Source organism: Calypte anna, chromosome 1 (genome assembly GCF_003957555.1).
Source record: "Calypte anna isolate BGI_N300 chromosome 1, bCalAnn1_v1.p, whole genome shotgun sequence".
Lineage (NCBI taxonomy): Eukaryota > Metazoa > Chordata > Aves > Apodiformes > Trochilidae > Calypte > Calypte anna.
The window spans coordinates 65,923,525-65,946,406 of NC_044244.1; the positions used below are offsets into that span (position 1 = coordinate 65,923,525).

Sequence of the window (22,882 nt, forward strand, 5' to 3'; positions counted from 1 at the left end):
TCTTGCAAACAAATGCCCAATCATCAGCCAAAGCCACTCAAAATACTCTTAGTATTTTTGCTTATTTGGGTTGAGAGCACTTTGCAGATCACTGATTTCACTCTTATTGGCATTTCCTGATCTGTCCATCCATGATGCATGCTGCCCACACAGTCCTGTGCACCCAGACCAACCACAGCACTCAGTATCATCAAACAGCAGGAACAACCCTGCCCCTCAAGTGCCAACAGGCAGAAGAGGGTGCAGCAGCAGGACAACAGACTAGCAAGATACCTTTGCTGACATGCAAGAGGTCCTGCAGCGAACTATAGAACAAATAAAGAGAGGAAAATGAGTATTTCAATAAATTAAAAGGCTTCATGGTGAAATATTTAAAATGTGTTATCAGAATATAAAATCAGCAGTACCCCTTCAACCACTTTTCTATTTTCTTTTTACACACCACATGCCTCATGGACACTATACACATAATTACCCTCACTGAAGTCAAATCAGAAAGTGATGTCTAAAAACAAGCTGTTTAACCTGAGACTGGGGCTAATCACTCCCCTAATGCTTTTAGGGGAGACATCAGCTTTTACACACAGAATATTCTACCAGTATCAACATGCCCCAATGTATTATAAATTAACATCTGAAAACTGAGTTGCCCCCAACTCCTTCTTTCTTTCTCTCTTGTTTTTTGTTTTTTTTGTTTTTTTTAAGGAGGGAAAGAGGTTGCTGAAGAGCCGTCTCCCTTTCCCTCTTCTTGTTTTAAACAAACAGCAAAGAAATAAACTTCAAGGTGAAAATATAAGAAAAGCATCATGATCTACAACTCCCAGTAATAACATATCCTTCATACAGAAATTTCAATAAAAGCTGGCTTTCACATTAAATACCATAGCTTATTCCTTCATAAATGAGCATTTGCCTACATGGCTCTCTTTGGCTAGGTACACTGAAAATCTGGACACTGAAAAGCAGGTAACAACTTGAAATTCCTCCAACGGTTCAGTCTTTGCAAAGTACCTATAATTATCAAGAAAAACTACAACAATTGCATTTAGCAGGTGAAAGGCTACAAATACACCTTCCAAGGCACATCAAAATGTTACAGTCCCTTTATAAGGCAGCCACTCAACTGATCTGCACACCTCTTCCAGCGAACCAGTGTCCAGGTCATTTTGGCTTTGATCAGGAATCTCTTCTTTACATCCTGAATGGTAAACCCAAAGTACCTGGGAACAACGTAAAACTCTCATCTCCTCTCATAACCGTGCTCAGTTCTCAAGTAGAAGAACTGTTGAACATTTGTCTATAAACAGGAAGAGTAAAATCGCAAACTTTGCTTTTGATGTATTGCAGATGACAGTTCAATAACTCATTAGGTCAAATTATTGGTTCAGAATTGTCCATGCCACTCCACACTTCTAAATTGTAGATGTAATTTCACTCAACAGTTCTTAAGAGGCACCAGTAATATTTTAAATGATAGCTAAAGAAAAAAAAGCTTGCTTTCCACAGAAAGCACAGATATAACTGAAAGCACAAGGACCTTGTAATTAAAAATGCTTCGTTACGCAGACACTTATAAATAAAGGTACACAGTGCACTGTTTTGATTATTTTACAGTATATTAAGAACCATTCTTTTAACAGAAGGTACATTAGAACACTTAAGACAACATAAAATTTCAGTACTACAAATGTACTATGTATGCTAACTATCCTCCTGCAGTATTTTTAATTAAGTTTCTAGGAACAAGCACCTAGAGATCTTCTTGACTGACTGTAATTAAGATTAGAAGATATGTACGCATAAGAAAACATTTTTAAAAGTGCTCCATTTTTTTACTCAGTTTAAGTCAATGCTGAAGCTAATGATATTTACATGGATTTAAATATAAAAATATATATGTTTTCCCAATAGTGTTATCCTCAAGCTGTCTCATATGCAAATTTTTCTTGCTATGTATTTGCTGCCTTTCATCCCTTAAAAATAGCTCCTTCAATAACACAGTAACAAGAGTATTTCAAGAACTTCCATGACACACCAATTAAAAAAAATAGTGCCAATATCATCTCTGCTACTGTATATATCTGGACTTCAAATACAACTTAAGTTACAATATCAATATGCTAAAAGTTGTTTCTGGGTTTTTTTGGTTTTTTTAAAACTCCATACTTTCTTATAATAAACTATTTGAAAAAAACCCATAATAGGACAGTTTATGTTTAAAGAAAAAAAAAACAAAACCTAAAAATTAGGGTCTCCCCAAGTTTGCTCTGAGCTGAATTGGACAAACCCTATATCCACTTTCAATCATTTCTGAGAAGAGCACAAAGAGCATCTGAGACAAGGGGAAAAATCCAAAGGTAACCTTTAAATACCAATAGCAATAAACAGGGAAAATGAGGCTGACAGTATTATCAGATATTGACAATGAATATTAACATGTTATTCTATTTTTCCCTCTTTTGCATGATTCTCTAAAGCTAAAAGTTTGCACTGTATATTTGTTGGTACTGGAGAGACCTTATTCAACTGAGAGTAGTAACACTAACAAAAGTTATGAGGAATCTTTAGCATATCTTGCTACTGCACAGAAGAGCAAAATCCCAGGTTTTTACTGAAGGGCACTGGCTTCCACCTTCATTCCCTCCCTATGAATGCCAGGAATGCAGATTCTGTTTCTTGACCTAGAGTTTAAGTGAGATAAACAGAACTTAACTATTAAAAAGTGTTATTCCTAGAGAAATAAATTCTATAAGCCTATTATAATGGATACTCAGCCTGCAGCAGCCAAGAACCAGACCTGGAACTTGCTAATAGGAAGGCAGAAAGTATGGTTTCTGGAAACAAACATGTTTTAAAAAAGCTGGTAAATAATTCCACTGTTTGGAAAACAACAGAAAGCTACCTTTGGATAATACAGGAACATATAGATAAAAATAAAACAAAACTAAGCAAACTGAAAAGAGTCTAGAGCAAAGCAAGATGACAAATTTCAAGTTTTGCCCCCATAAAGTTTGTTTTTCCACAATTCATTTTGCAGATTTGTCCCAAAAGATATTTGTTGTTTTGGTTTTGTAGCTTATCAAGTGACTTTTGTAAACAGAAAACAACAGAATCATTCTATGCATTTGCCTACTGTCACGATACTCAGCTTTAAGTAGCATCAAAGCAGAACAAAAATGCAGAAATTATTCTGGAAATGCTTTACAAAAGACGTATATCTGCTACAGTTAAAAGAAAAAGGCATCCTATACAGGAAAGAACTTCACCTCAACTCAGCTGATTTCAAATTGATGTTCCGTGAAGTACCATATTAGTCACATCAGAAAGGGACACATACCACCTTAGCTCTATGACATATGTAAATTATTTGGTGGGTCAAGATCTTGTTCTACCTACGAAAAATTCCATCTATGGCCTCTAAAATCTAATTTTATGAGAAGGGCCAAGACCAGCAATAGCTTCCAAGATGACGTTTAAGCTGGAGAAGAGCCCAGCAAACTACCTGAAATTTCTGTTTAGAAACTTGTTCCTGTCTTTCCCTGATGTAGCAGTTCTCTAACTCAGCTGCCTTGCTGGAAATCAGAGATAATTATTAGAGCCTAAGGCAGTGCTTGCAATCCTGTCTAGCAAGGAACATTGAAAATATTACTTCCAGATATACCAGAGCAGGCTCTGACAATCAACTTCCCCACTAGTTCTCACAACAACTTCACAGACAGTTTACAGCCTGGCAGGATCTCCTGGATTCATGCTTATTTGCTCATTTCCCTGTCATACAGGTACCTGTGCTGGCAGGCTGCTGTTAGCCAGGAAGCTTTTATAAATGAAGGGGGGAAATAAAGAGGGAAAAAAGGAGAGGATAGTGCTTTGTGGCAGTGATCATAAATAGTCTGCTCACACATGACTGCATCTAAGCTATGGCTTTGCAGTTGACATTTCACCTGGAAGGCTGACACCACAGACAGAAAGCAAAACAGGTTTAGACTGCTCTTCCCTAATCTCTTCCTAGAGGAAACCAGCACCTTGCATACCTGGTTTCTGCCTCTTTCTTCAAAGAGAGAACATAGCACTGTCCTCAACAGTTTACACCACCCAAGACTTTCATTGGTTTTAACAAAATCTCCCCTTTAATGCTTTAAATTTCTACACAAAGCACATTTTGCAGGCTAGCAATGATAACACTGACATTTTCAGGGGTGAGAAGGAAAAATAATTCTAAGAGAGCTTATTCTTCTATGCCCTTGGAACAGTAAGCCGCAAGAGCAGCTGCAAGGTATCAGAGAAATCCTATAAACAAAGCACAGTTTAATGACTTTCTCTTCATAAATCCTTACACAGCATTTCATGGGACACCCTCCTACAATCTTGTATGGTATCTGTTTATCAAATAGTAGTACCTTCCAGGACGCTGATCTCCAAGACACAAACAGCTGTCCGCCTTCTAGCTTGGCAACAGGAGGGGAATCCCTGGATCTAGATATTTACTTTACATAACAACTCTATGGGAAAGTTCTTTGAGCTAAGTGAGGAAAGGCAGACTTAATGCTTAACTAATGTATCAGTTTAAGGGCTAAAAGAGACATGATTTACTTTAAAAGATTCAGAGATCTTACTTAGGAAGCCCATCAGACAGTTTGAAACATCACAATAATCCAAAACATTAATTTAACAAACATGGTTTGGAACAAATGAAAGACAGTACTGTCGGACTCCTACCTGGACCTAAGCTAACATGTTTAAGACTGTATCACACTTTTTATTTCAGTATCTCCTCTACTCACCATTACAATCTTGAGGTCAGGACCACAGAGTCCTCTACAATAACGTGTGATACCACAGGCCTTTCTCTGTACTACATTAGGTTGCTGTGGTGTGATTTGCTATTTTGCAGGATAAAAACTTGAGCTATTAACTTGGTTTAATGAAAGTGACTGTAGGTTTGAGATATTTTGAGGCTCATTTCAATATGCAATTACATGCCTTACGTTTCCTGTAACAGGTTCTATAACAAAGGTCACTTGAGAACTGTTTACTAAATTCTGCAACTACGTAAAACATACCAAGCCCTAATCTCAGGATGTATTATCTCTCAAAACTTTATAGGTAAAAAACTGACTGCCTAATTTTATAGTATATACCTGATTAGTTCAGAGATTGCAACTCATTTTTGCAAAAGAATAGTAACAACATACTATTTGTTTCCAGGAGTCTCTAGGCTTCTTTGTAACAGGATGAGGAAAAAATCACTTTTATTATTAAATCTATTAGCTGAAACACTGGGAAACAATAGGTTTTAATAATTAAATTAAATCCAGTGAGTGATGCTTAAAACTAAAGAAATTTCACTTTTTAGAAGAACTCTCCCTTCAAGAACCTTCAAAACCACATAAATCACAAGTTAAACATTTTTAACTGAAATTTGAAAGATCACAGTCTTTCCTTATTGGTATGGTTACTATTTAATGTCATTCAGTATGGCTCCAGTGTAAAAAATCCTTTAAGAAAATGTTTCAAACTAAATACGATTAACCTATTCATACTTTTCTTTCACAGTAAAGTGTTCCTAAATTATGACCAAACAACCCAAAATAAAAGCCTGAATAAAAGGAATTGTTTCAAGAGTTTACTCTTTTGAAGTGCATCATTATTAAAATGTACCAGTTACATGATATTTATGCGAGTAATACACTTCTGTTGCCTTAAGATTCCTTTAACCATTTCCATATCTACCTCTTTTCAGAAAGACTTTCACCACTACATTTCTTACTTAGCCGGGACTCTTTTTATTTAAAAAGCTTTCAGAGTAAGTATTTATAGGAAATCTAGCAGTATCAAGCATGATTCTACAGCTGTGAAGTCTAATAGCAAATTTAAAGAACACATCACAAAGATAAATTTTAACACTATTAGAACTCAGTGATTCTTCAGCATGTTACATACTTGCCACTGACAAAACTTCAATTAAAACAAAACCAAAAAACCCCAAAAACAAACAAAAAAGAGAAAAACAAACAAAAATTAAAACCCTGCAAGGCAATATGACCTGATTTAGAACTTTGTCAGTACACAGAAATCAGTGGCAAGAACTCTACCTCATATTTTAAGGAGGTTTTTATAAGCAAGGTCAGTTCCTTGGGTCAACTTCATACCTTCAGCACTATGGCCCAATTAAAGGGCTTTGTCACAACAGATCTAAAGAGATGTGGAAAATTAGATGACAGAGTGTCATTTAGTGAGCAAGAATTTCACATTTTGCAAGCTTTTTATTCTGAGTAATTTTATGCCTAATCTGATTTATAATGTTCTGATTCTCTAAAAATAATCAAAAAACTGTAACAAGGATATTTTTAGTCAAAACTGGTAATGATTTATACATGAATCTGAAGGGGGAAGAACCTATTAGAGTAAAAATCCACACACCTATGCACTAGTGTCACTAGACATATATAATGACATATAGTGACAATACATGTCATTATAAAAGTATATTTTAAAAATTATCACACTTTTCAGCCCAAAGTAGCTAAGTAAAATGTATAAAATACAGACTCTGGTTTTAACAGACAAAAGAGGTTTAAAAGGAAAGATCCCAGAGGCACTGTGCCTGAGGTTGGAAGAGCCACTAAACAAAGCATAATTTGATACAGGCCCTCTTCTGTGAAGCATGGGCACCATTAACATGGGCCTGACAGAGGGGGAAAAGAAGAAAGTATGAGTCCATAACTGATCCCTTTCAGGAAAATATGTTAAGCACATTATCATTTGTGATTGTAATAAACACTACTCACATAGGCCCAAAGAGGCAGTCTTCAAAAAAGTGCTTAATCCCTAGGGGTTCTGCTAACAACACAAGGTTGTATGGTAGTTTTTTTTGGTTTTGTTTTGTTTTACAGGCAGAAAATGAGACCCTCCAGAATAAGAAAAAAATCCATCTACCTGGAAGAAGAATAATAAAGGGGCAAAATTTTACTCTAGTAACTTAGTGTCATAGTGAAACATTTTCACTCCATCCAAGTGAAAATTACTGATTGTTCATTATCTGCAGGATATTTGCTTAACATACAGATCTGCTATAAAAAAAACCTTTGCTTTTCAATCATATTGCTGGAAAAACAGAGAGAATGGAAAGAACAGATGAAAAAGGGAAAGAAAAGCATGGGGACAAAAAGGCAAACTGTAAGAATACATAAGGTAGAAAAAGAAGGCATTGTACAAGCACAGAAAGTAAAAAGACTGGCTAAAATGTTCCGTGTTTACCTAAAACCCTGTCTTCACATTCAAATTAAGTTCACACCCTCATGTGCCTCTACTAAAGCTAGGAATGCCTTCATCACATCACATAGCTGCTCCTCTCTAGATTTATATAGTAATGCAATTCTAAGCTTCTCACACTAAATGAAAAAAAATGTAAACTTTTAATAGCTAAAATTTCAAGGCATATTACAAGAAACATCAAGGAAGTATGACAAAATGAGTATGTGAGGGATATGACCACCTCAACAGTGTTGCATAGATTTCTATCACTATCACTTCATAAGTCAACCCCAAATTTACATTAGCTCCTCATAACATGTAAAATTACAAGGTATCACTAGAAGTTCCAGTCTTACTCAAGGGACATATTTTCATTAGTGACCTAGCCATCTGTAATCCTGATTTTTTGCCAGTTTTCTTTTGCCCATTTTACAGAATCCAGAGGTCACACTGCTGAGGTTTCCAGTGAATGACAAGACCTTGCTGTGGAACCCAAAGCAATCCTGCTCTATCAGTGTCTGTCAATCTTGTTCCAAGATAGCCCCCTTACCCTGACACTGCTGGATTGTCACCTCTGAAAGAGCAAAGAGGAGTATCAAATGGCTCTTCAAAAACAGAGAAAAAAGAGAAATGGAAAAAAGAAAAAAAAATGTTGGCAGAACTGTGGAAGCTGCATTCAGACAGAAGAAACACACCATCAAAGGGCATTTCCTTTTGTTAACCAAGGCAAATTTTGGTAGGTCTTCTGGGTTTGATACTCCCTCCAGTTTCCCCATTAGAGGACTTTAACACTGACAACTGTAATTTTAAATGCCCCTCATGCATAACAGTTTCAGAAGATAACCTTCTAAGAAAATCTGTCATTCTTTTACTGTTTTATACACTTTTTCCCTTTCCAGTAAAAATAGTATCATATTTTAAAGCATTGCTACAGTTATTAGTGACTAAGAGTTTTCAGAGAAAGCACATTCATAACCAAAATATGCACACCTCAAAAAGATCAAAACATACCCACAGTGTTGTAGAGTGACATGGCAAGGGCAACACTATACAGTGAAGTGAGCTCATTCTGACACTGCATTAGTCAGTGAAAAGACCACCTATTCATTCTGTATATTGCAAGTCAAAAAGTCAGACATTTAATAAACTCGACATAAATTCTAAACGGGGAAGGAGGGCTACATCATCTCCCACAAAAACCTAAAACTTTTCATAAATAATTAATAAATTATATGAGGAGTGTAGGATAAACACACTAATCCCACAAAATGACATTACTTTAACAGGACAATTAAGCATACTGACTCTACACAAAACTACATTATTTTCACAAAATGTCCCTCTCCTACAGCAAACAGTGATATCAACAGTTTCCTGACACAGCCCTTCTCAAAACAGAGCAAGACAACTCAGTGATAAAATACCAACAACTGCCAGGGCCACCTCAATATTACCAGTCTTCTCCTACCAGTGGACAGACATTTGAGAAACAGCTATGTTGAGGAAATTCTGGGATTACACTCTTAAAAAAAAAATAAAAATGGGCACATAAATGCTGAAATACACAACTGACGTGTTATTCTTGCATTTGGCTTCCTGGGTTACTACTCTAGAAAAGGAGGAGTCAGTAACAAACAGAACAGAGGAACGAATTTACTATAAAAACATTGTGCTTCTCCTCTGAAAATGCAGCGTTAGCAGACAGGCCGGGCCTGGACTGACACTTCAGGCACAAAACACTGCGGCCTGGCCTGCACAGGCTCTTCCTCTCTAGGATGCTTCCCCCACCCTTGATATTTTGGTTCCTTGTCTTGCTTTCCAAAGGTGCATGGCTGCTAAACCACAGCTACAGTCCCCCTGTTCCTACACAAAGCACATGGCACTCAAGAGTCCCTCACCAGAAAACAAATGTCCTTCCTACCCCCCAGACCCACTCTGCTTCAGCTGTCTCCCAGGGCTCTTTGGATAGCACAGAACCCAGAAAAATGTGAAACACTGCAATTCATAAGGCAAAGCTGCATAATAACAATTCTGTGTTGGACATCCTGGTCTTTCCCTCACATGCATACTCAGCAGGTTCCCAAGAACAGGAGGGATTGTCTCCCCATCACCAGGACAAAGAGATGGTACCTAAAACCTCTAGAAAGGGTGGTGCAGTGTTTTGTGGTTACCCTTGTCAGTACTTAAGCCGAGTCAACAGAGCTTCTTAAGATCCACAAACACAGGGAGAAGGCACAGCATGAATGGCCTTCCAACAGGGTGCCAACTACTGTCACTGAACAGCCCAAGTCCAACCTAGAAACAGAACATCTTCATGTAGTAATTACTGATCTAAATATGCCTGTGCACTTTGACCTCAAGAAGGACAAAACTAACTCATACTTAGCCAAATCTAATGCTCATACTGAAGCATGGGCTCCTGGTCGTAATACCAAGGTTTACAAATTTTTCAATCTTTCAGGATGGTCCCCATGGTTGACAAGGAAATTTGAGGGCTGACATTACTTCCCTGTCCCAAAGCTCTTAATACCTGACCTAGACACTGCTATGAAATTAAATAATTTGAAATGTTCAGATTAAACAATCATTTAAAACATCTACAGAATCTCACTTATCCTTAAAGCTGCAACATTATAAAAGACTACCTGTTTCAGTTTTACAAGTGCTTATTTCCTCAGGCCTCACTTCCTTCTGAATTCATTCTTCAGAATCTACAGGATCCCACAGGGAAAGAGAAGGACCTTGTAAAAAAAAAAGCACCTAGAATGTGTAAACAACACCACAGAAAATCAACTCTTATAAGGACAATAACAGAACAAACAATGGGTATCTCTACCCACTGGGTAGAGATGGGCCTCGGATTTTAAGACTCTCAACTTTAGATAAATACTCTGAAATTTCAGTTGTGCTCATAACATAGTAATACAGCACCAGCTTCAAGAAGTGGTGAAAAATGAGAAGTTCCTCCGAAATAAAGCTGTAATTCTTGATAAATCCAATTTCTGTCCCTTAAGTTATTTATATACGTCAAGTTTGTTCTGTACAGGTGTCATCCTATCAGCAAGACATCATGCATTCTAACTTAACATGTTATTTGCAGCCTGAATTTGGAAAAAAACATGAGAAAAGTCATATTAATGAGATCAGAACATTGCTAAGACTAGAGCAAGAGCTGTACAACAGCTAAGAGGACAGTGTAATTTGAACTAAAATACAACATTTTAAAGTAACACATATTCCATGATTGCAATTATAATTGCATTTAATACAATTAATGTCCTTTTCACATCTGCAGCATCCATGTCCAGACTTTCACAATGCTTACAGAGACTGATCATATGAGAGGTCTTGAGAAAGGGCACATATCTGTGAACAGGAATCCACAGGGCTTATTTAAATTAAAACAAATATCTCCTGATACAGTACTTTCAAATTGTTGTTTAATTCGAATATGCCAAAATAATACTGTAAAACTCTGCAAATGCAGAGGAGTAACATACCTAGCTGTGCAAACAAGTTATAAGATATTCTTGAAAGAAAGCAAAATTACTGTTTAGTCATAGACACTGACAGGGAAGATACTTCAGATGTAAATACCCACAATCAAAAATTCTTTAGAATGTGTTCCCCTTTATGCCAGTGGAGATGAAGCCTCTAGGTGCTAACAATACAAAAAGTGTTACATAAGACTGTGGACTTATTTTTAGAAGCATATTACAAAATTAAGTACTGCAATGGAATCTGTTGTAGAGCCATGGACAGTTACATCAGTGTGCACAAAGAACAACTGCTCAGTTGAAGCATAATATTAGGTTCGATCCAGGTAAGAGAGAATTCTCTCATGCCAATCCCCAAAAATATTGACCTAAGACCAAGAAAATTAATTAAGACACCTGCTCTCAAGCTAATCACTTGGGGTGCCAATGAGACCTACTCTTGGTCATCCCAGCTTTCAAGACTTAAGCTGTTACTACATAAACAAAATCTGTCTAGTAATGCATTTAAGAATGGGAAGCCTGAAATTGAATCCTAAAAAAGGTTTGGATCCTAAAAAACCTGTGAGATGCTTTGGGGGGATTTAAACTAAATTATGAGTCTCCTGGAGACAAATGAAAGATTAGGATCACAACTAATATCAACATTTTGGAAATTCCCAATTAAACTGTTATGAAAACACTTCCTGCCACATACTGCTGGTAGTCACAATACACACCTAGGTGTGAAAACAAAATCTCAGAAGTTCACTACCCTCTTGAAAACCCCATTTTATCCTTCCAACAAATTTTGAATGCTTCCTGTTTCACCACAGATATCCCATAATACACGTTTTTATGTAACTGAATTTCCATCAATAAGGGGAAAAATCATGTATTCACTGCCCAAAACAAATTCTGAAAGTGCTAAAAGTTTTCCTAAAAAGAAATTTAAAATCGTTCATTCCGTATCACAGGAACCAGAATTTACTTTTACTTCTGCCATGAAATATATACTGCCTTATTCTCATGTATAATTCAATCTTGAAGAATCAACTTAGTAGAAATTTACATCCACATTCATTAAATAAGGAAAAATGTTAAGTTCTCAACGTATGGTACCTTTCTATTTTATGATGATGCTTTTGACACATTGAAATAGGACCACCACACAGCAAAGTATCAAGAACAGTGGCAGCATTGCAAAAAAGAAATCAGATAGCTCATCTAAATATAGTTTTTTTAATGCTAAGTTTTGCAGGTGGATGCAATGTTGCAAGGTACTTTTCACCTTCAGAATTTATCATCTCTTCTGTCCTGCTGCATACCATGCTGGTTTCTTTTTGAAAATCTTTCAGATTTTTACCTCTTCATGTCACAAACCATGGAATAAGCTACCAAGAAGAGAAAATATCTTATTTTACTTTTTTTTTAGCCTACTTAGTCATTACATGAAAAATACCTGCTTCATAACTATTCTGCTTTTTTATTTTAATGTATGTATATTTATATTCAACAAATACTTTCTCACAAACTTCATTACTACTGAATGGTGAAAGAGCAGATACCTGAACAAGTCCCCTACACAGGAGGGCAACAGAAGGAAGGGTGGCAAACCTTTTTTTTCCCATTGTTATAATTCTCTGGTAACACTTCCTTTACAAGAATAGTTTGCAAGAACAAATAGAACAAAAAATGCATTAAAAATAGTTACAAAGAACAGTCAGTCTACCTCAAGCAAGACAAAGTTTTTGTAGGCTGGAAGGCAAAAAATAGTATTTCAGTGAAGCTTGAAGAAAAAACTCATGCAGGCATACAAATTGTATGACAACTACACAGTCCCCCCCTGCAACAAGCATTAGTTACTTACTTTGCACTAGGACAGGCATCTTTCTACAAACCTTAGACAAATCCCACAAATACACTAGCATTTTTTACTAGCTTTCATTTTAAATAAACTGTATCTTCTCACAAGTAACTTGACATCAGCCAACTATATTAAACCATTATCGATCACGAATGCATAAAAAATGTGAAGGCAGAACTTTGAAAATGCTTCAGAAGCTCATTAAATGAATAACAGGAACCAAAAAGAATTCTGAGTGACATGGGGTACAAGATGATACTTTAAAATACTCATAAAAAAACCCTCCCAAATCAAATGGGAGGAAACAATGGTTTACTCACTAACAAATTTCTGATCAATAATTCTTGCACTCTAAGAGAACGATGTGTATGAAAAAAGCCTCAATTATAACACCAGTGTAATCTGAGACCTACCTAGGAAATAGAGTTGTGAATTTAAACATATTTGAAGTGTAAAAAGTGGTCAGGCAGCAGACCAAGTGAGTGAAGATGAAAAAATAACGCACGCTTTTCTCTAACACTGCTTACAACCAACACTTTCTCAAGAAAATCAGGGATGCTAGGTAACCTCTCTGGACAGAGATCATTCACACTTTGATTTGGGGTCTCTTACAAAAAAGACCAGAACCTGAGCTAGTTTACACTACCATAATACAAATACTCAACCTTGTCTGGAGAAGAGGAGGCTCAGGGGAGACCTCATCACTCTCTACAACTCCCTGAAAGGAAGGGTTAGCCAGGGGGGGTTGGTCTCTTTTCCCAGGCAGCTCCCAGTAAGACAAGAGGGCATGGACTTAAGCTCTGCCAGGGGAGGTTTAGGTTGGATATTAGGAAGAAATTCTTTACAGAGAGGGAGATCAGGCATTGGAATGGGCTGCCCAGGGAGGTGGTGGATTCTGCATCCCTGGAGGTTTTTAAGAAGAGGTTGATGTGGCACTCAGTGCCATGGTCTTGGAACCACAGTGGTGGTGGATCAAGGGTTGGACTTGATGATCTCAGAGGTCCTTTCCAACCTGGCTGATTCTGTGATTCAGTAGAGTATTACAAACAAATGATAAGATATATATTAAGAGCAATTAGAAAATTCTACAGTTTGAGTTGTTTTTTAATTTAGTATTTATTTTTGCTGATACAAACATAGTAAGATTTCAAATCCTAGGTAGAAATCTCTTACTGGTCAGCACAGATCACAGTTGGTACACACACACCTTCTCTAAACACTAAATAATTCCATAAGAGCAATGCTAAATATGCTATAGTGTAATAATTTCATTTGACATTATTCTTCCTACAATGTTAAAATGCTCAATAAAAACAGAGTTAGCTGTCAATATGGAGCATCCATCCTGAAAACTCTCACTCACAAAGTTAACTGTCAGTATGCAAGTAGGTGCTTTTACATCAATAAGACTAATGCAACACACAAACACAAAGTGTATGTGCACATTTGGAAATTAAAAAAAAAAATATTAAAAAAAAAAAAAGGCCAATGCTATTCAGGAAACACAACTGAAATGGGTTGTTTTGAACTGCTCAGTACAGTGCACCTGAGACACCATGATAAATTTCAAGCAAAAATATTAGCAGATCTCTGGCACAGAAGAATGTTTACATATGATTTTTTTATTTATACCTCAAAAACCCTAACAAAGCAAAGTTAACCTAAATTGAACTTTTTGATTTTTGACAACAAACACTGTTAATCATGTACACACTCTATTTTTAATATTTTTCTAAAAATGAAAGTCTGCATCACTTAGCAATAATTTAAAATCTATGGCAAAAAGAAACTGTTTTGACTTACTATAGTACATAAACTAGCACAGAACTTTCTATCTAAGCTAACATTTAGAAAACCACAACAAATTCAGCAAATATTCTGCAAAGAATAAAGGATATTTTTTATACATATATTTTTAAAACCACATTTTTAAGATACCTTTTAATCATGTTTATATCTTCAGAGCCAACCTCTATATAGACTGATACACATTCAGAAGTAGAACAAATACATCAGAAACACTTTCTGAGAGCTACCATTCCACTACAGGCATACACAACTTTCATGCGAAGGGGTTGAGGCACAGACCAAGATTTTTCAAGTGCAAAGAGCCACTTATGATACCAGTTTCTAGCATAATTTCAGGACATGTTTACTGCCCTATTTCTTCCACTGAATGCCAACTCTCTAATATTAGCTTATTTTAAAGAGAACTAAATTAACTTTTTTTATAAATTCCAAGTGTTTTTTATTTCCAGTTCTTAGCCAAAGGCTTTCACTTCCATTTACTGATAAAACTGACAAATAAATGGGTTATAATAACAATGACCATGTTGACAGCAACATTAGGATTCTCTAAGTGAAGCGCAGACAAGGTTTATCTACTACTACAGTCTTATCAACACCTTCCTGAAAGTGAAACGGAAATACACTTGCAAGTCAAGTCAAGTCAGCTCATGATAGTGAGCATTCAAATCCTTTCCTAAAATCAGAAGCAGCTGAGACCTTGAAGTTTAGCACTCTAGTAGAATGATCAACATAAACAATAGCAAAAGGAGGAGGGAGGGTCGAAAGGAGAGGGGAAGGGCACTGGATACATAAGTGTTTAAGATCATACTGGACGGTGTAAGTTGTGTTCTATTAATACACCACTATAAGAGAAATTAAAGGACATCAACAGTCGCCAACACACACCAATTCTTCCGGGTCCCAGTGAAGATGCCTTTGCAAGATAAACCTAAACAATTATTTTGCAGGTCTTTACAAGTCTTGACAGTATAAAACTTATCCATATTTCCTGGTTTCCATAAAGGTTCCCACTAACTGATGTGACAGCAGGCTTGATAATCTTAAACTCCCTTCCCCCAGCTGAAGAGTTAAGACTAGCAGCCACACAGGAATGCCTCCCTGACACACTTGTGTCACACACACATATACGCGCACAAGAAGGAGATGCAAAAGTTCCTATTGTCCCTTGGGGACAAAATAGTACAAAGCTGGAAACACGTTTTTCCCTGATAAAGCAGGCTTAAATGAAATGAAAATATGGTTGTGCGAGATGTGGATTACCAGAAGAACTACCGATCCAAATCCACACTCATGTTTTCATTTTCTCATACTACAAAACCTGAAAAACATAGTTACCTGTAATTCAAAAAAAAAAAAAAAAAACAACCTAAAAAAACCACCAAAAAAGCCAGCCAAAATCCTCAACACAAAGCTAAACAAAAAAATACCAAAAAACACAACCGACCTACGAGATAAATCCAGGATACCTGTAGGCAGATCTTTGTTTCCATCAGCAGCACACGTAGGCCAACTACAGCATAAACGATGCAAACGATGCCTCTCGTCCACTTTCGCTTCAGTGTCCCCCCTCTCATTCCCAAGCTGTCACCCTGTTCCACCTTCTCCCCCAGCCCGCACCTGCACGCTCTATCCCGGGGTCAGGTCCATACCGCCGCCCCGGCGGGCAGGGGAAGGCCGGCTCCCTCCTCCGGAGGCAGCATTCGGGAAAGCGGGTCAGTCCCTTTCAAGTTTGTTTCACAAACACCTCCGAGGGAACACCAGAGCCTGTTTACACCCCACCTTAACCGCCGCCAAGAGAGTGGAAAAGGCATGGACGAAAAATACAATTTTTTTGAATAAAACCAGCCAGCAGCACTCTTGCCTCACCCCCCTTCCTGCATCCCGGGCCTTCCAGGGGGCCAGCGGAGCAGGCCGCAAGGCCAGACCGCCGAGACGCGCAGACCGACGCCGGTCGGAAGCGGGCCCGGCGGCAGCCCCGACCGTGGGTGGCAGGTTTCGCTGCCCCGGCGCAGGGCCCGGGAGGAGGCTGCGGGCGGGGACCGGGGGCCGCACACCCCCGCCGCAGCACTGAGACAGGTTCGGCGGGAAGGGAAGGCGGAGGCGGCGGAGGCGGCGGAGGCGGCCGCCGCCAGGCCCGGGGCCGGGCTGAGGCAGGCGGTGAGGAGGTGGCGGGAAGGAGCCGTACCGGGCGGGCCGAGCGGGCCGCGGGGCGAGCTGCCAGCGGCGGCCCCGGAGGATGCGGGGACCAGGCACGGCTGGGCCGCGGCCTCGGCCTCGACCGGCCCCGGAGCGGCGCCCGGCGGCCGCCGCCACCCGCGGCCGCGGAGGAGGGTGAAGGCCGGCGGGCCGGGTCGGGCCTGAGGCTGCGCTCCTGGCTTGGGCGCCGCGAGTCCCCCCCACTCCCCCTCAGAGACAAAAGCAAACGGAAACCCGGCGGGACAGCTCCGAGCCCACAGGGCCCCGCCGAGAGCCGCGCCGCCCAGCAGCCCTCTCTCATGGGCCCGCGGCCGACACGGCGGAGGGGCCCATGGCGGTGGCGGGGCCCAAGGAGGGGGCGGCCGGGGCCGGACTCACCGCATGAATTTTCTTGTCCCGCGGATCCAAGATGGCTGAGTATCCAGCACGGAGGATGCTGGGGGAGCAACCTTTACCCTCTGACCCGGCCGCCGCCGCCGTGACCCCGCCGCCGTTCGACCTGGCAGCCAGCGCTAAGGGGCGGGGGCAAGCGCCGCCGTAAGGCCCGGCCCGGCGCGATGCGACGCGGAGCGGAACGGAGCGGCCTGTGTGGGAGCGGCTCAGAGGGGCCGGGGGGGACGCGGAGGCGGTAGCAGCGCGGCTCGCTCGGCTGCGCTTCCTCCGCCTCCCGCGGGAGACGCGGCTCAGCGCTTGGGGCCGCTCACGTCGCCGGGCCGGCGGCGGGACACGTAGGCCGCGGGGCTGCCGGGCCCCGCTCCGCTCCGTAGGCCTAGCGCGGCGGGAGGCGCCGGCGCTGGCAGAGGCGTTGCTGCCACGGGACGTGAGGCTCTGGGGCGGCCTCTGTTTCGCTAGAGGAGAGGGCGGTTCGGTCCGGCCTAGCCCGGCCCGGGTAGCGCGCAGGCTGCGTGCGCCGGGCCAGACGCGGAGTCTCGGGGCCAGCAGGGTCCGAGTGGCTCCCCGGCCCTCTTCTCATCCCGCGGAAGCAGGAGTCCCAAGAGGCTCCGGGGGTCTGTGCAGACCTACCCTGGACATCCCCGGGAAGTGCCCCAGTGTCCAGAGGGGAGGGTCCCATGGCCTGTCCCCTCTCCCTGGGGTGTGGGGTACGGCTTGGCCTTGCTGCCAGGTGTTCCTTGGGCTGGAGAGGATCGAGGTCAGGAACCACCGTCCTGATGAGATAAATTGTGTTAATGTTTCCTCTGTCAGTGTGTTGGGCAGGCAGGACTTGCTATCTACTTTGCAACAGCAATGGAAAGGCATGGCCAGTGTGGCACAGATGGACTTTTTTGTTTCTTAATCAACCCTGGAAACACGTATGTATGGTGTAAAAGTGGCTCAAGTATAGCAAGTGCAGGTGTGCAGAACACTCATAATGCAAGTAGAACCCTTGAGTTCAGTGAAGCTATCAACAGTAGAAAAGTTGTACAAAACAGTACCTGTAGTCAGCTGTTTACAGGATCAAGACTAACATTGTTAGTGAACTGGCATCTCTGCTTCATCAAGAACAGGGCTGCTTAAGCCTTAATTGTTTAATGAAATCATAGTTTAAAAATCCAAACAAAAATACGAGCACAATAGAGGATTTGTTTCAAAAACTTTACACATATCCTTCATTAGGTTTGATTTTGAAGCTCCAAACTGGATTTAAACAATAGTATTAAGTAGCTTGCATACTAGTAATATGCCTGTCAACATAAAGCATGTTTTGAAGATAAAAGAGCACTGTCTTTTATCTAAACTAAGAGACCAGTTTCTTAATGCCACCACCTTTTTGTGCAGCACTATGCTGAACATGCTGAGCGTGGGTGCCAGGTCATTGAAATTACTGTCTATAGACATCGTTGTGGAAAATACTGCATTTTATTACACTAATATTTTAACCTTTCCTTTGTTGCTCATGCTAATATTTTTGCTATAAAGTACAAAGCACTGTAAGTGATCTGGTTTAAGTAGAGTATATATTCTAGGGTACTTCAGTCTGAAAAATCAAAGATTTCACTATACCATATGAGAGATAGAGATGGTATTTTTAGACTGAAAGCAGTAAGGATTCTTATTAAACATTACTGTTGCTAAATAAGCTTTTCTTTGGTCTGATTCACTCTTTTACATTATAAAAATTTTCCTTCATTATTTTACATTTTACACTGTAATGGTCAGTTTCTTGTTCCAAAGTTATATTTTTGTAGTATTTCCCCAGAGAAGTCATCTAAGACATACAGTACCCAATGACACAGTGCAAATGTACTAAGCACCAGACACTGTCATTGCATCTGTGTGGGCTGATACCTCTGTCTGTTATGAAATTACAGTTCACATAAAATCAGTTAACACTGATATAACAAGAAATCTGTACAGTTCAACAGAGCTAAAGGAAGAAAAAGAATGTTTTTTCTTAGGTGGGTTAGCTTAGCATACAACATAACTATCAATCACAATGTATATAAATTTTGATCTAAGGGTTGTTAATGAAGAAAAACTAACCTGCCCTTCTGCCTAAAATTCTGTACTTGTTGAGGAACATCAACATTGTGGCTGTAGTAGATGTGTACTTGAAGTCCTTGTTTGGTCTCTAGGAAAATGAAAGCTGATAGCTGATATTTTTGATGCTTAAAAATAACATTTGAAGCCACTGAAGGGGATGTGCTGTTGTGTGTGTGTTGTGTTCATACATTTGCCACTTTTGGTCTTGGCTTAATACAGTCTTCCGTAATGATGAAGCCTGTTCTGTGTGAGTTAAACTTGCTTGATTAAAGAGAAGTCCTGAGACCACTTAATACACTAGCTGCTAATTGTATATGAACACTCCTAATCCATTTTGAACCTTTTATAATATGGTTTGACCTTCCTCTGTAAGTCTTTATAAATAGATATGTATTTTCATTTATTCTCAGATATTATTCAATTAGTGGTCTCTTTTTTTTTCTTTTTTTTTTTTTCCCTTGGCTGATAACACATCAATTTTTAATCAATATGAATCAATATGAAATAGAAGTCAATCTGTGAACTTTTTCTCCATGACAGCACAGGAGAAGGAATTTTAATACATGATAGCAGCAATTACAGAAAACCTGTTCTGCAGGTGACTGCATGAGTAGGCCCATGCCATCAAGAATTGGTGTGGTGCTGTTGAAGTGCATCAGCAGAGTTTTCTACCTAATCTTCATGACAGCTATGGCCATAATGTGCGTGTTCTGAAGCAGTCATGACACTCCTCTGGTAGCCATTTCGATTTTCAGTAGGCTGTTGCTTCTGCTAATGCCCACAGAGGGCTAAAAGCTTCTGCCTGGAAAATTTGGGAAGAGATAATCAAAGAGAGTTGGATGTGCTCAGAATCCATAGGTTGTTATGGCTCTGGAAATTGACTAAAATTCTCTGCAGTTTTTCTAAAGCTTTGCTCTGAAGAGTTGGTTGATGGCCTTTGGCTCACTTCAGAGACTCACCAACAGAAGTGGGAAAGGCCCAGAGCATGTTAAGGGTAGAGTTAGGGTGTTCTGCTTTGAGAAAACATAAAATTAAACTAGTCATAGTAAGAGCACCATCCTCAATCACGGGTGAAGGCAGAACATGGTGAATAGCCAAACTTGTAAGACATTTTTAAACAGCACAAAAAGGTGCACTGGAGAACAGCAAGGTTCTTTCTTTCTCTTGTCTATGGATTGTCCCTGTATTACTCAGGAAAACAAATACACTGCAGTTACCTAGAGAAAGAGTTAGCAGCTTTTCAGCAGTGATGAAACATGCTGTGTTTTTCTTTCTCAAATGAGTGTGTAAGTCCTTTGGAAGAAACAGCTGAAACCAGAAGATAGTGTCCTTCAATTGTAAGGTGCTCTTGATTAGCCAAAACAGTGAAATAACTGCTTCTGAAGGAAGCAAAGATCCGATTTCTGCTGAATTCACAACTGTGTGAAGCTCATGCCTTGGGAATGGCATGTTTGCACAGATGTCTTTCTTGCTGCATGATGTTCAAAATTCTGTCACTTGCTTTCTTCGGAAGAAGGTTGGAGGGTTACAGCACTGCTCTGCATTAATCTCTGCCCTCGAAGAACATAGCATATTTTAATTTCTTTTCATAAATATAGCCTATTTTGTGTTTTAAATGTTTCTGAAACACAAGGATAAAGGTGTGTCAAAATGTACACCAAATCTGATATTAAAGATTTCACCACAAAGAGGTGTTAAACATTTTTCAAGAGTAAAAGCACTAAGACCTCTTACGTTCTTACTGTACTTTTTCATAATTCTTACTCATTACTCCAAAATAGAGCACAAAATACTGAGATTTGGGAGGATTTGCTTAGTTAGGATAACTTTTGCAAGTTAGGACAGGCTGGGGACAGAGTGGCTAGAGAGCAGCCAGGCAGAAAGGGACCTGGGAGTCTGGATTGACAGGAAGCTGAACATGAGCCAGCAGTGTGCCCAGGTGGCCAAGAAGGCCAATGGCATCCTGGCCTGTATCAGGAACAGCGTGGCCAGCAGGTCCAGGGAAGGGATTCTGCCCCTGTACTCAGCCCTGGTGAGGCCACACCTCGAGTCCTGTGTCCAGTTCTGGGCCCCTCAGTTTAGGAAGGATATTGAGGTCCTGGAGCAGGTCCAAAGGAGGGCAACTAGGCTGGTGAAGGGACTCGAGCACGGACCCTATGAGGAGAGGCTGAGGGAGCTGGGGCTGTTCAGCCTGGAGGAGGCTCAGGGGAGACCTCATCACTCTACAACTCCCTGAAAGGAGGGTGTAGCCAGGTGGGGGTTGGTCTCTTTTGCCAGACGACTTTCAACAAGACAAGAGGGCATGGTCTTAAGTTGTGCCAGGGGAAGCTTAGGTTGGATATTAGAAAGAATTTCTTTACGGAGAGAGTGATCAGGCATTGGAATGGGCTCCCCAGGGAAGTAGTGGATTCTTCGTCCCTGGAGATATTTAAAAAGAGACTGGATGTGGCACTCAGTGCCATGGTCTAGCAACCACAACGGTGGTTCAAGGGTTGGACTCGATGATCTCTGAGGTCCCTTCCAACCCAGCCAATTCTATGATTCTATGATTAGTCTTCAATTTCTAGTTTATTTAGGAAAGGTAAGGGAGGGATCAGCTGTTTCCATGACACTGTCCCTATCTATCAGTTCACTCCTACAGAGTGTTTCCAGGGATGACTGCTGGCAAGGGAAGCCCTAGAAGTGCAGTTCCATTACTGTTTCAGTGTTAAAATGCATCACAAGGTATCCACACAGATGGCCTCTCATCTGCTGGATTTGTAGTTTCCAGGAGAGAATATTTGGAGCGGATGTGTCTTTATCTCAGTCTCTCATATATTTTTACTATCAGGAAACCCTGTCTGAGCCGTCTGCTGTAGTGCCTTCAGTGTGATTCAGTGCTAATTATACCAGAGCACTAGGAGAAAAAAAAACCAAACAAACAAACAACCAAGTTTAAAAAGAAATATGCCAATTCTGGAAAATAGTGATGTGCTAGTAAATGAGTGGATAAATCAAGAGTTAGAGCAACAGTTTCAAGTGTTTCTTTAGACAAAGAAAAGAGTAATGATGCAGATGGAAATATGTTTTCCAGAGGAGAAAAAGTATTACAGAAACACGAGCTGGTGCCAGAGCAGGCGCTGACTAACATTCCCAAGCACGAGTATCCCTGGAAAGATGGCAGGTACAGTGGTGATGAGAGGGGAATCCGTCACATATCAGTTCTCAGATTGCAGTTAGTGGTGCTCTTGCTCATGGTCATTGGAAAGCTGCTTGGTCCGTAGTGCTGTTTCTCACTTGAAACTGTTAAATCATTCAAAAAGACCAACAAAATTTAATGTTGGGTGTTGTGGGCTTTTTGACATGGTTTTCCCATGTGACTGACTGATCTAGTTACTGTTCCTAGGTGCTACATAGGACAGTCTCTCCATGAAGCTGCAGTCCCTATTGTTGGTTCGGTGACCAGCAGAGGCAGTGACAGTAAAAAACGAGGTAAGCCCAGGGGCTCAGGGTGAGATGGTGCTGTACAGGGGAGTTCCTGAGATCAGAACACCCCATACAGCTGCCCAGAACCACGGGAAGAAACCCAGAATCTCGCTGGCTCAGGCAATAAGGGGCAGAAGGGGCCAACTCCAGGCAGCCCCAGAGGGATTTAAATGTCCCTGAGGAACCTGAGGAACAGGGGTATATGTCAGGGCAGTTGGCAAGCAGGAGGGACACATCCCAGCTTCCTCAGGTGAGGTTTAGTTTTGTGTTAGTTTGGTTGGTTGGGTTTTTCTTTTGTTTTTTGTGGGGTTTTTGTTTGTTTTTTCCTGCAACTCTA

At 40.5% G+C, this 22,882-nt stretch overlaps 1 protein-coding gene across 3 annotated transcripts in view; it reads right to left on the reverse strand.

The window, feature by feature from the left end:
• Window positions 1-17,714, reverse strand: part of CNOT2 (CCR4-NOT transcription complex subunit 2) — a 78,609-nt gene extending 60,895 nt beyond the window's left edge. The window contains exon 1 of one of the 3 annotated variants that reach the window (XM_030461554.1): window positions 17,623-17,714. In XM_030461554.1, coding sequence (XP_030317414.1) covers window positions 17,623-17,631 — 9 coding nt within the window. In that variant the 5' untranslated portion in view covers window positions 17,632-17,714. Of the gene's footprint in view, window positions 1-16,588; window positions 16,640-16,977; window positions 17,144-17,622 lie in introns of those variants that run through there. The other 2 variants (XM_030461571.1, XM_030461562.1) reach the window with 2 other exon arrangements.
• Window positions 17,715-22,882: the final 5,168 nt, after the last annotated feature.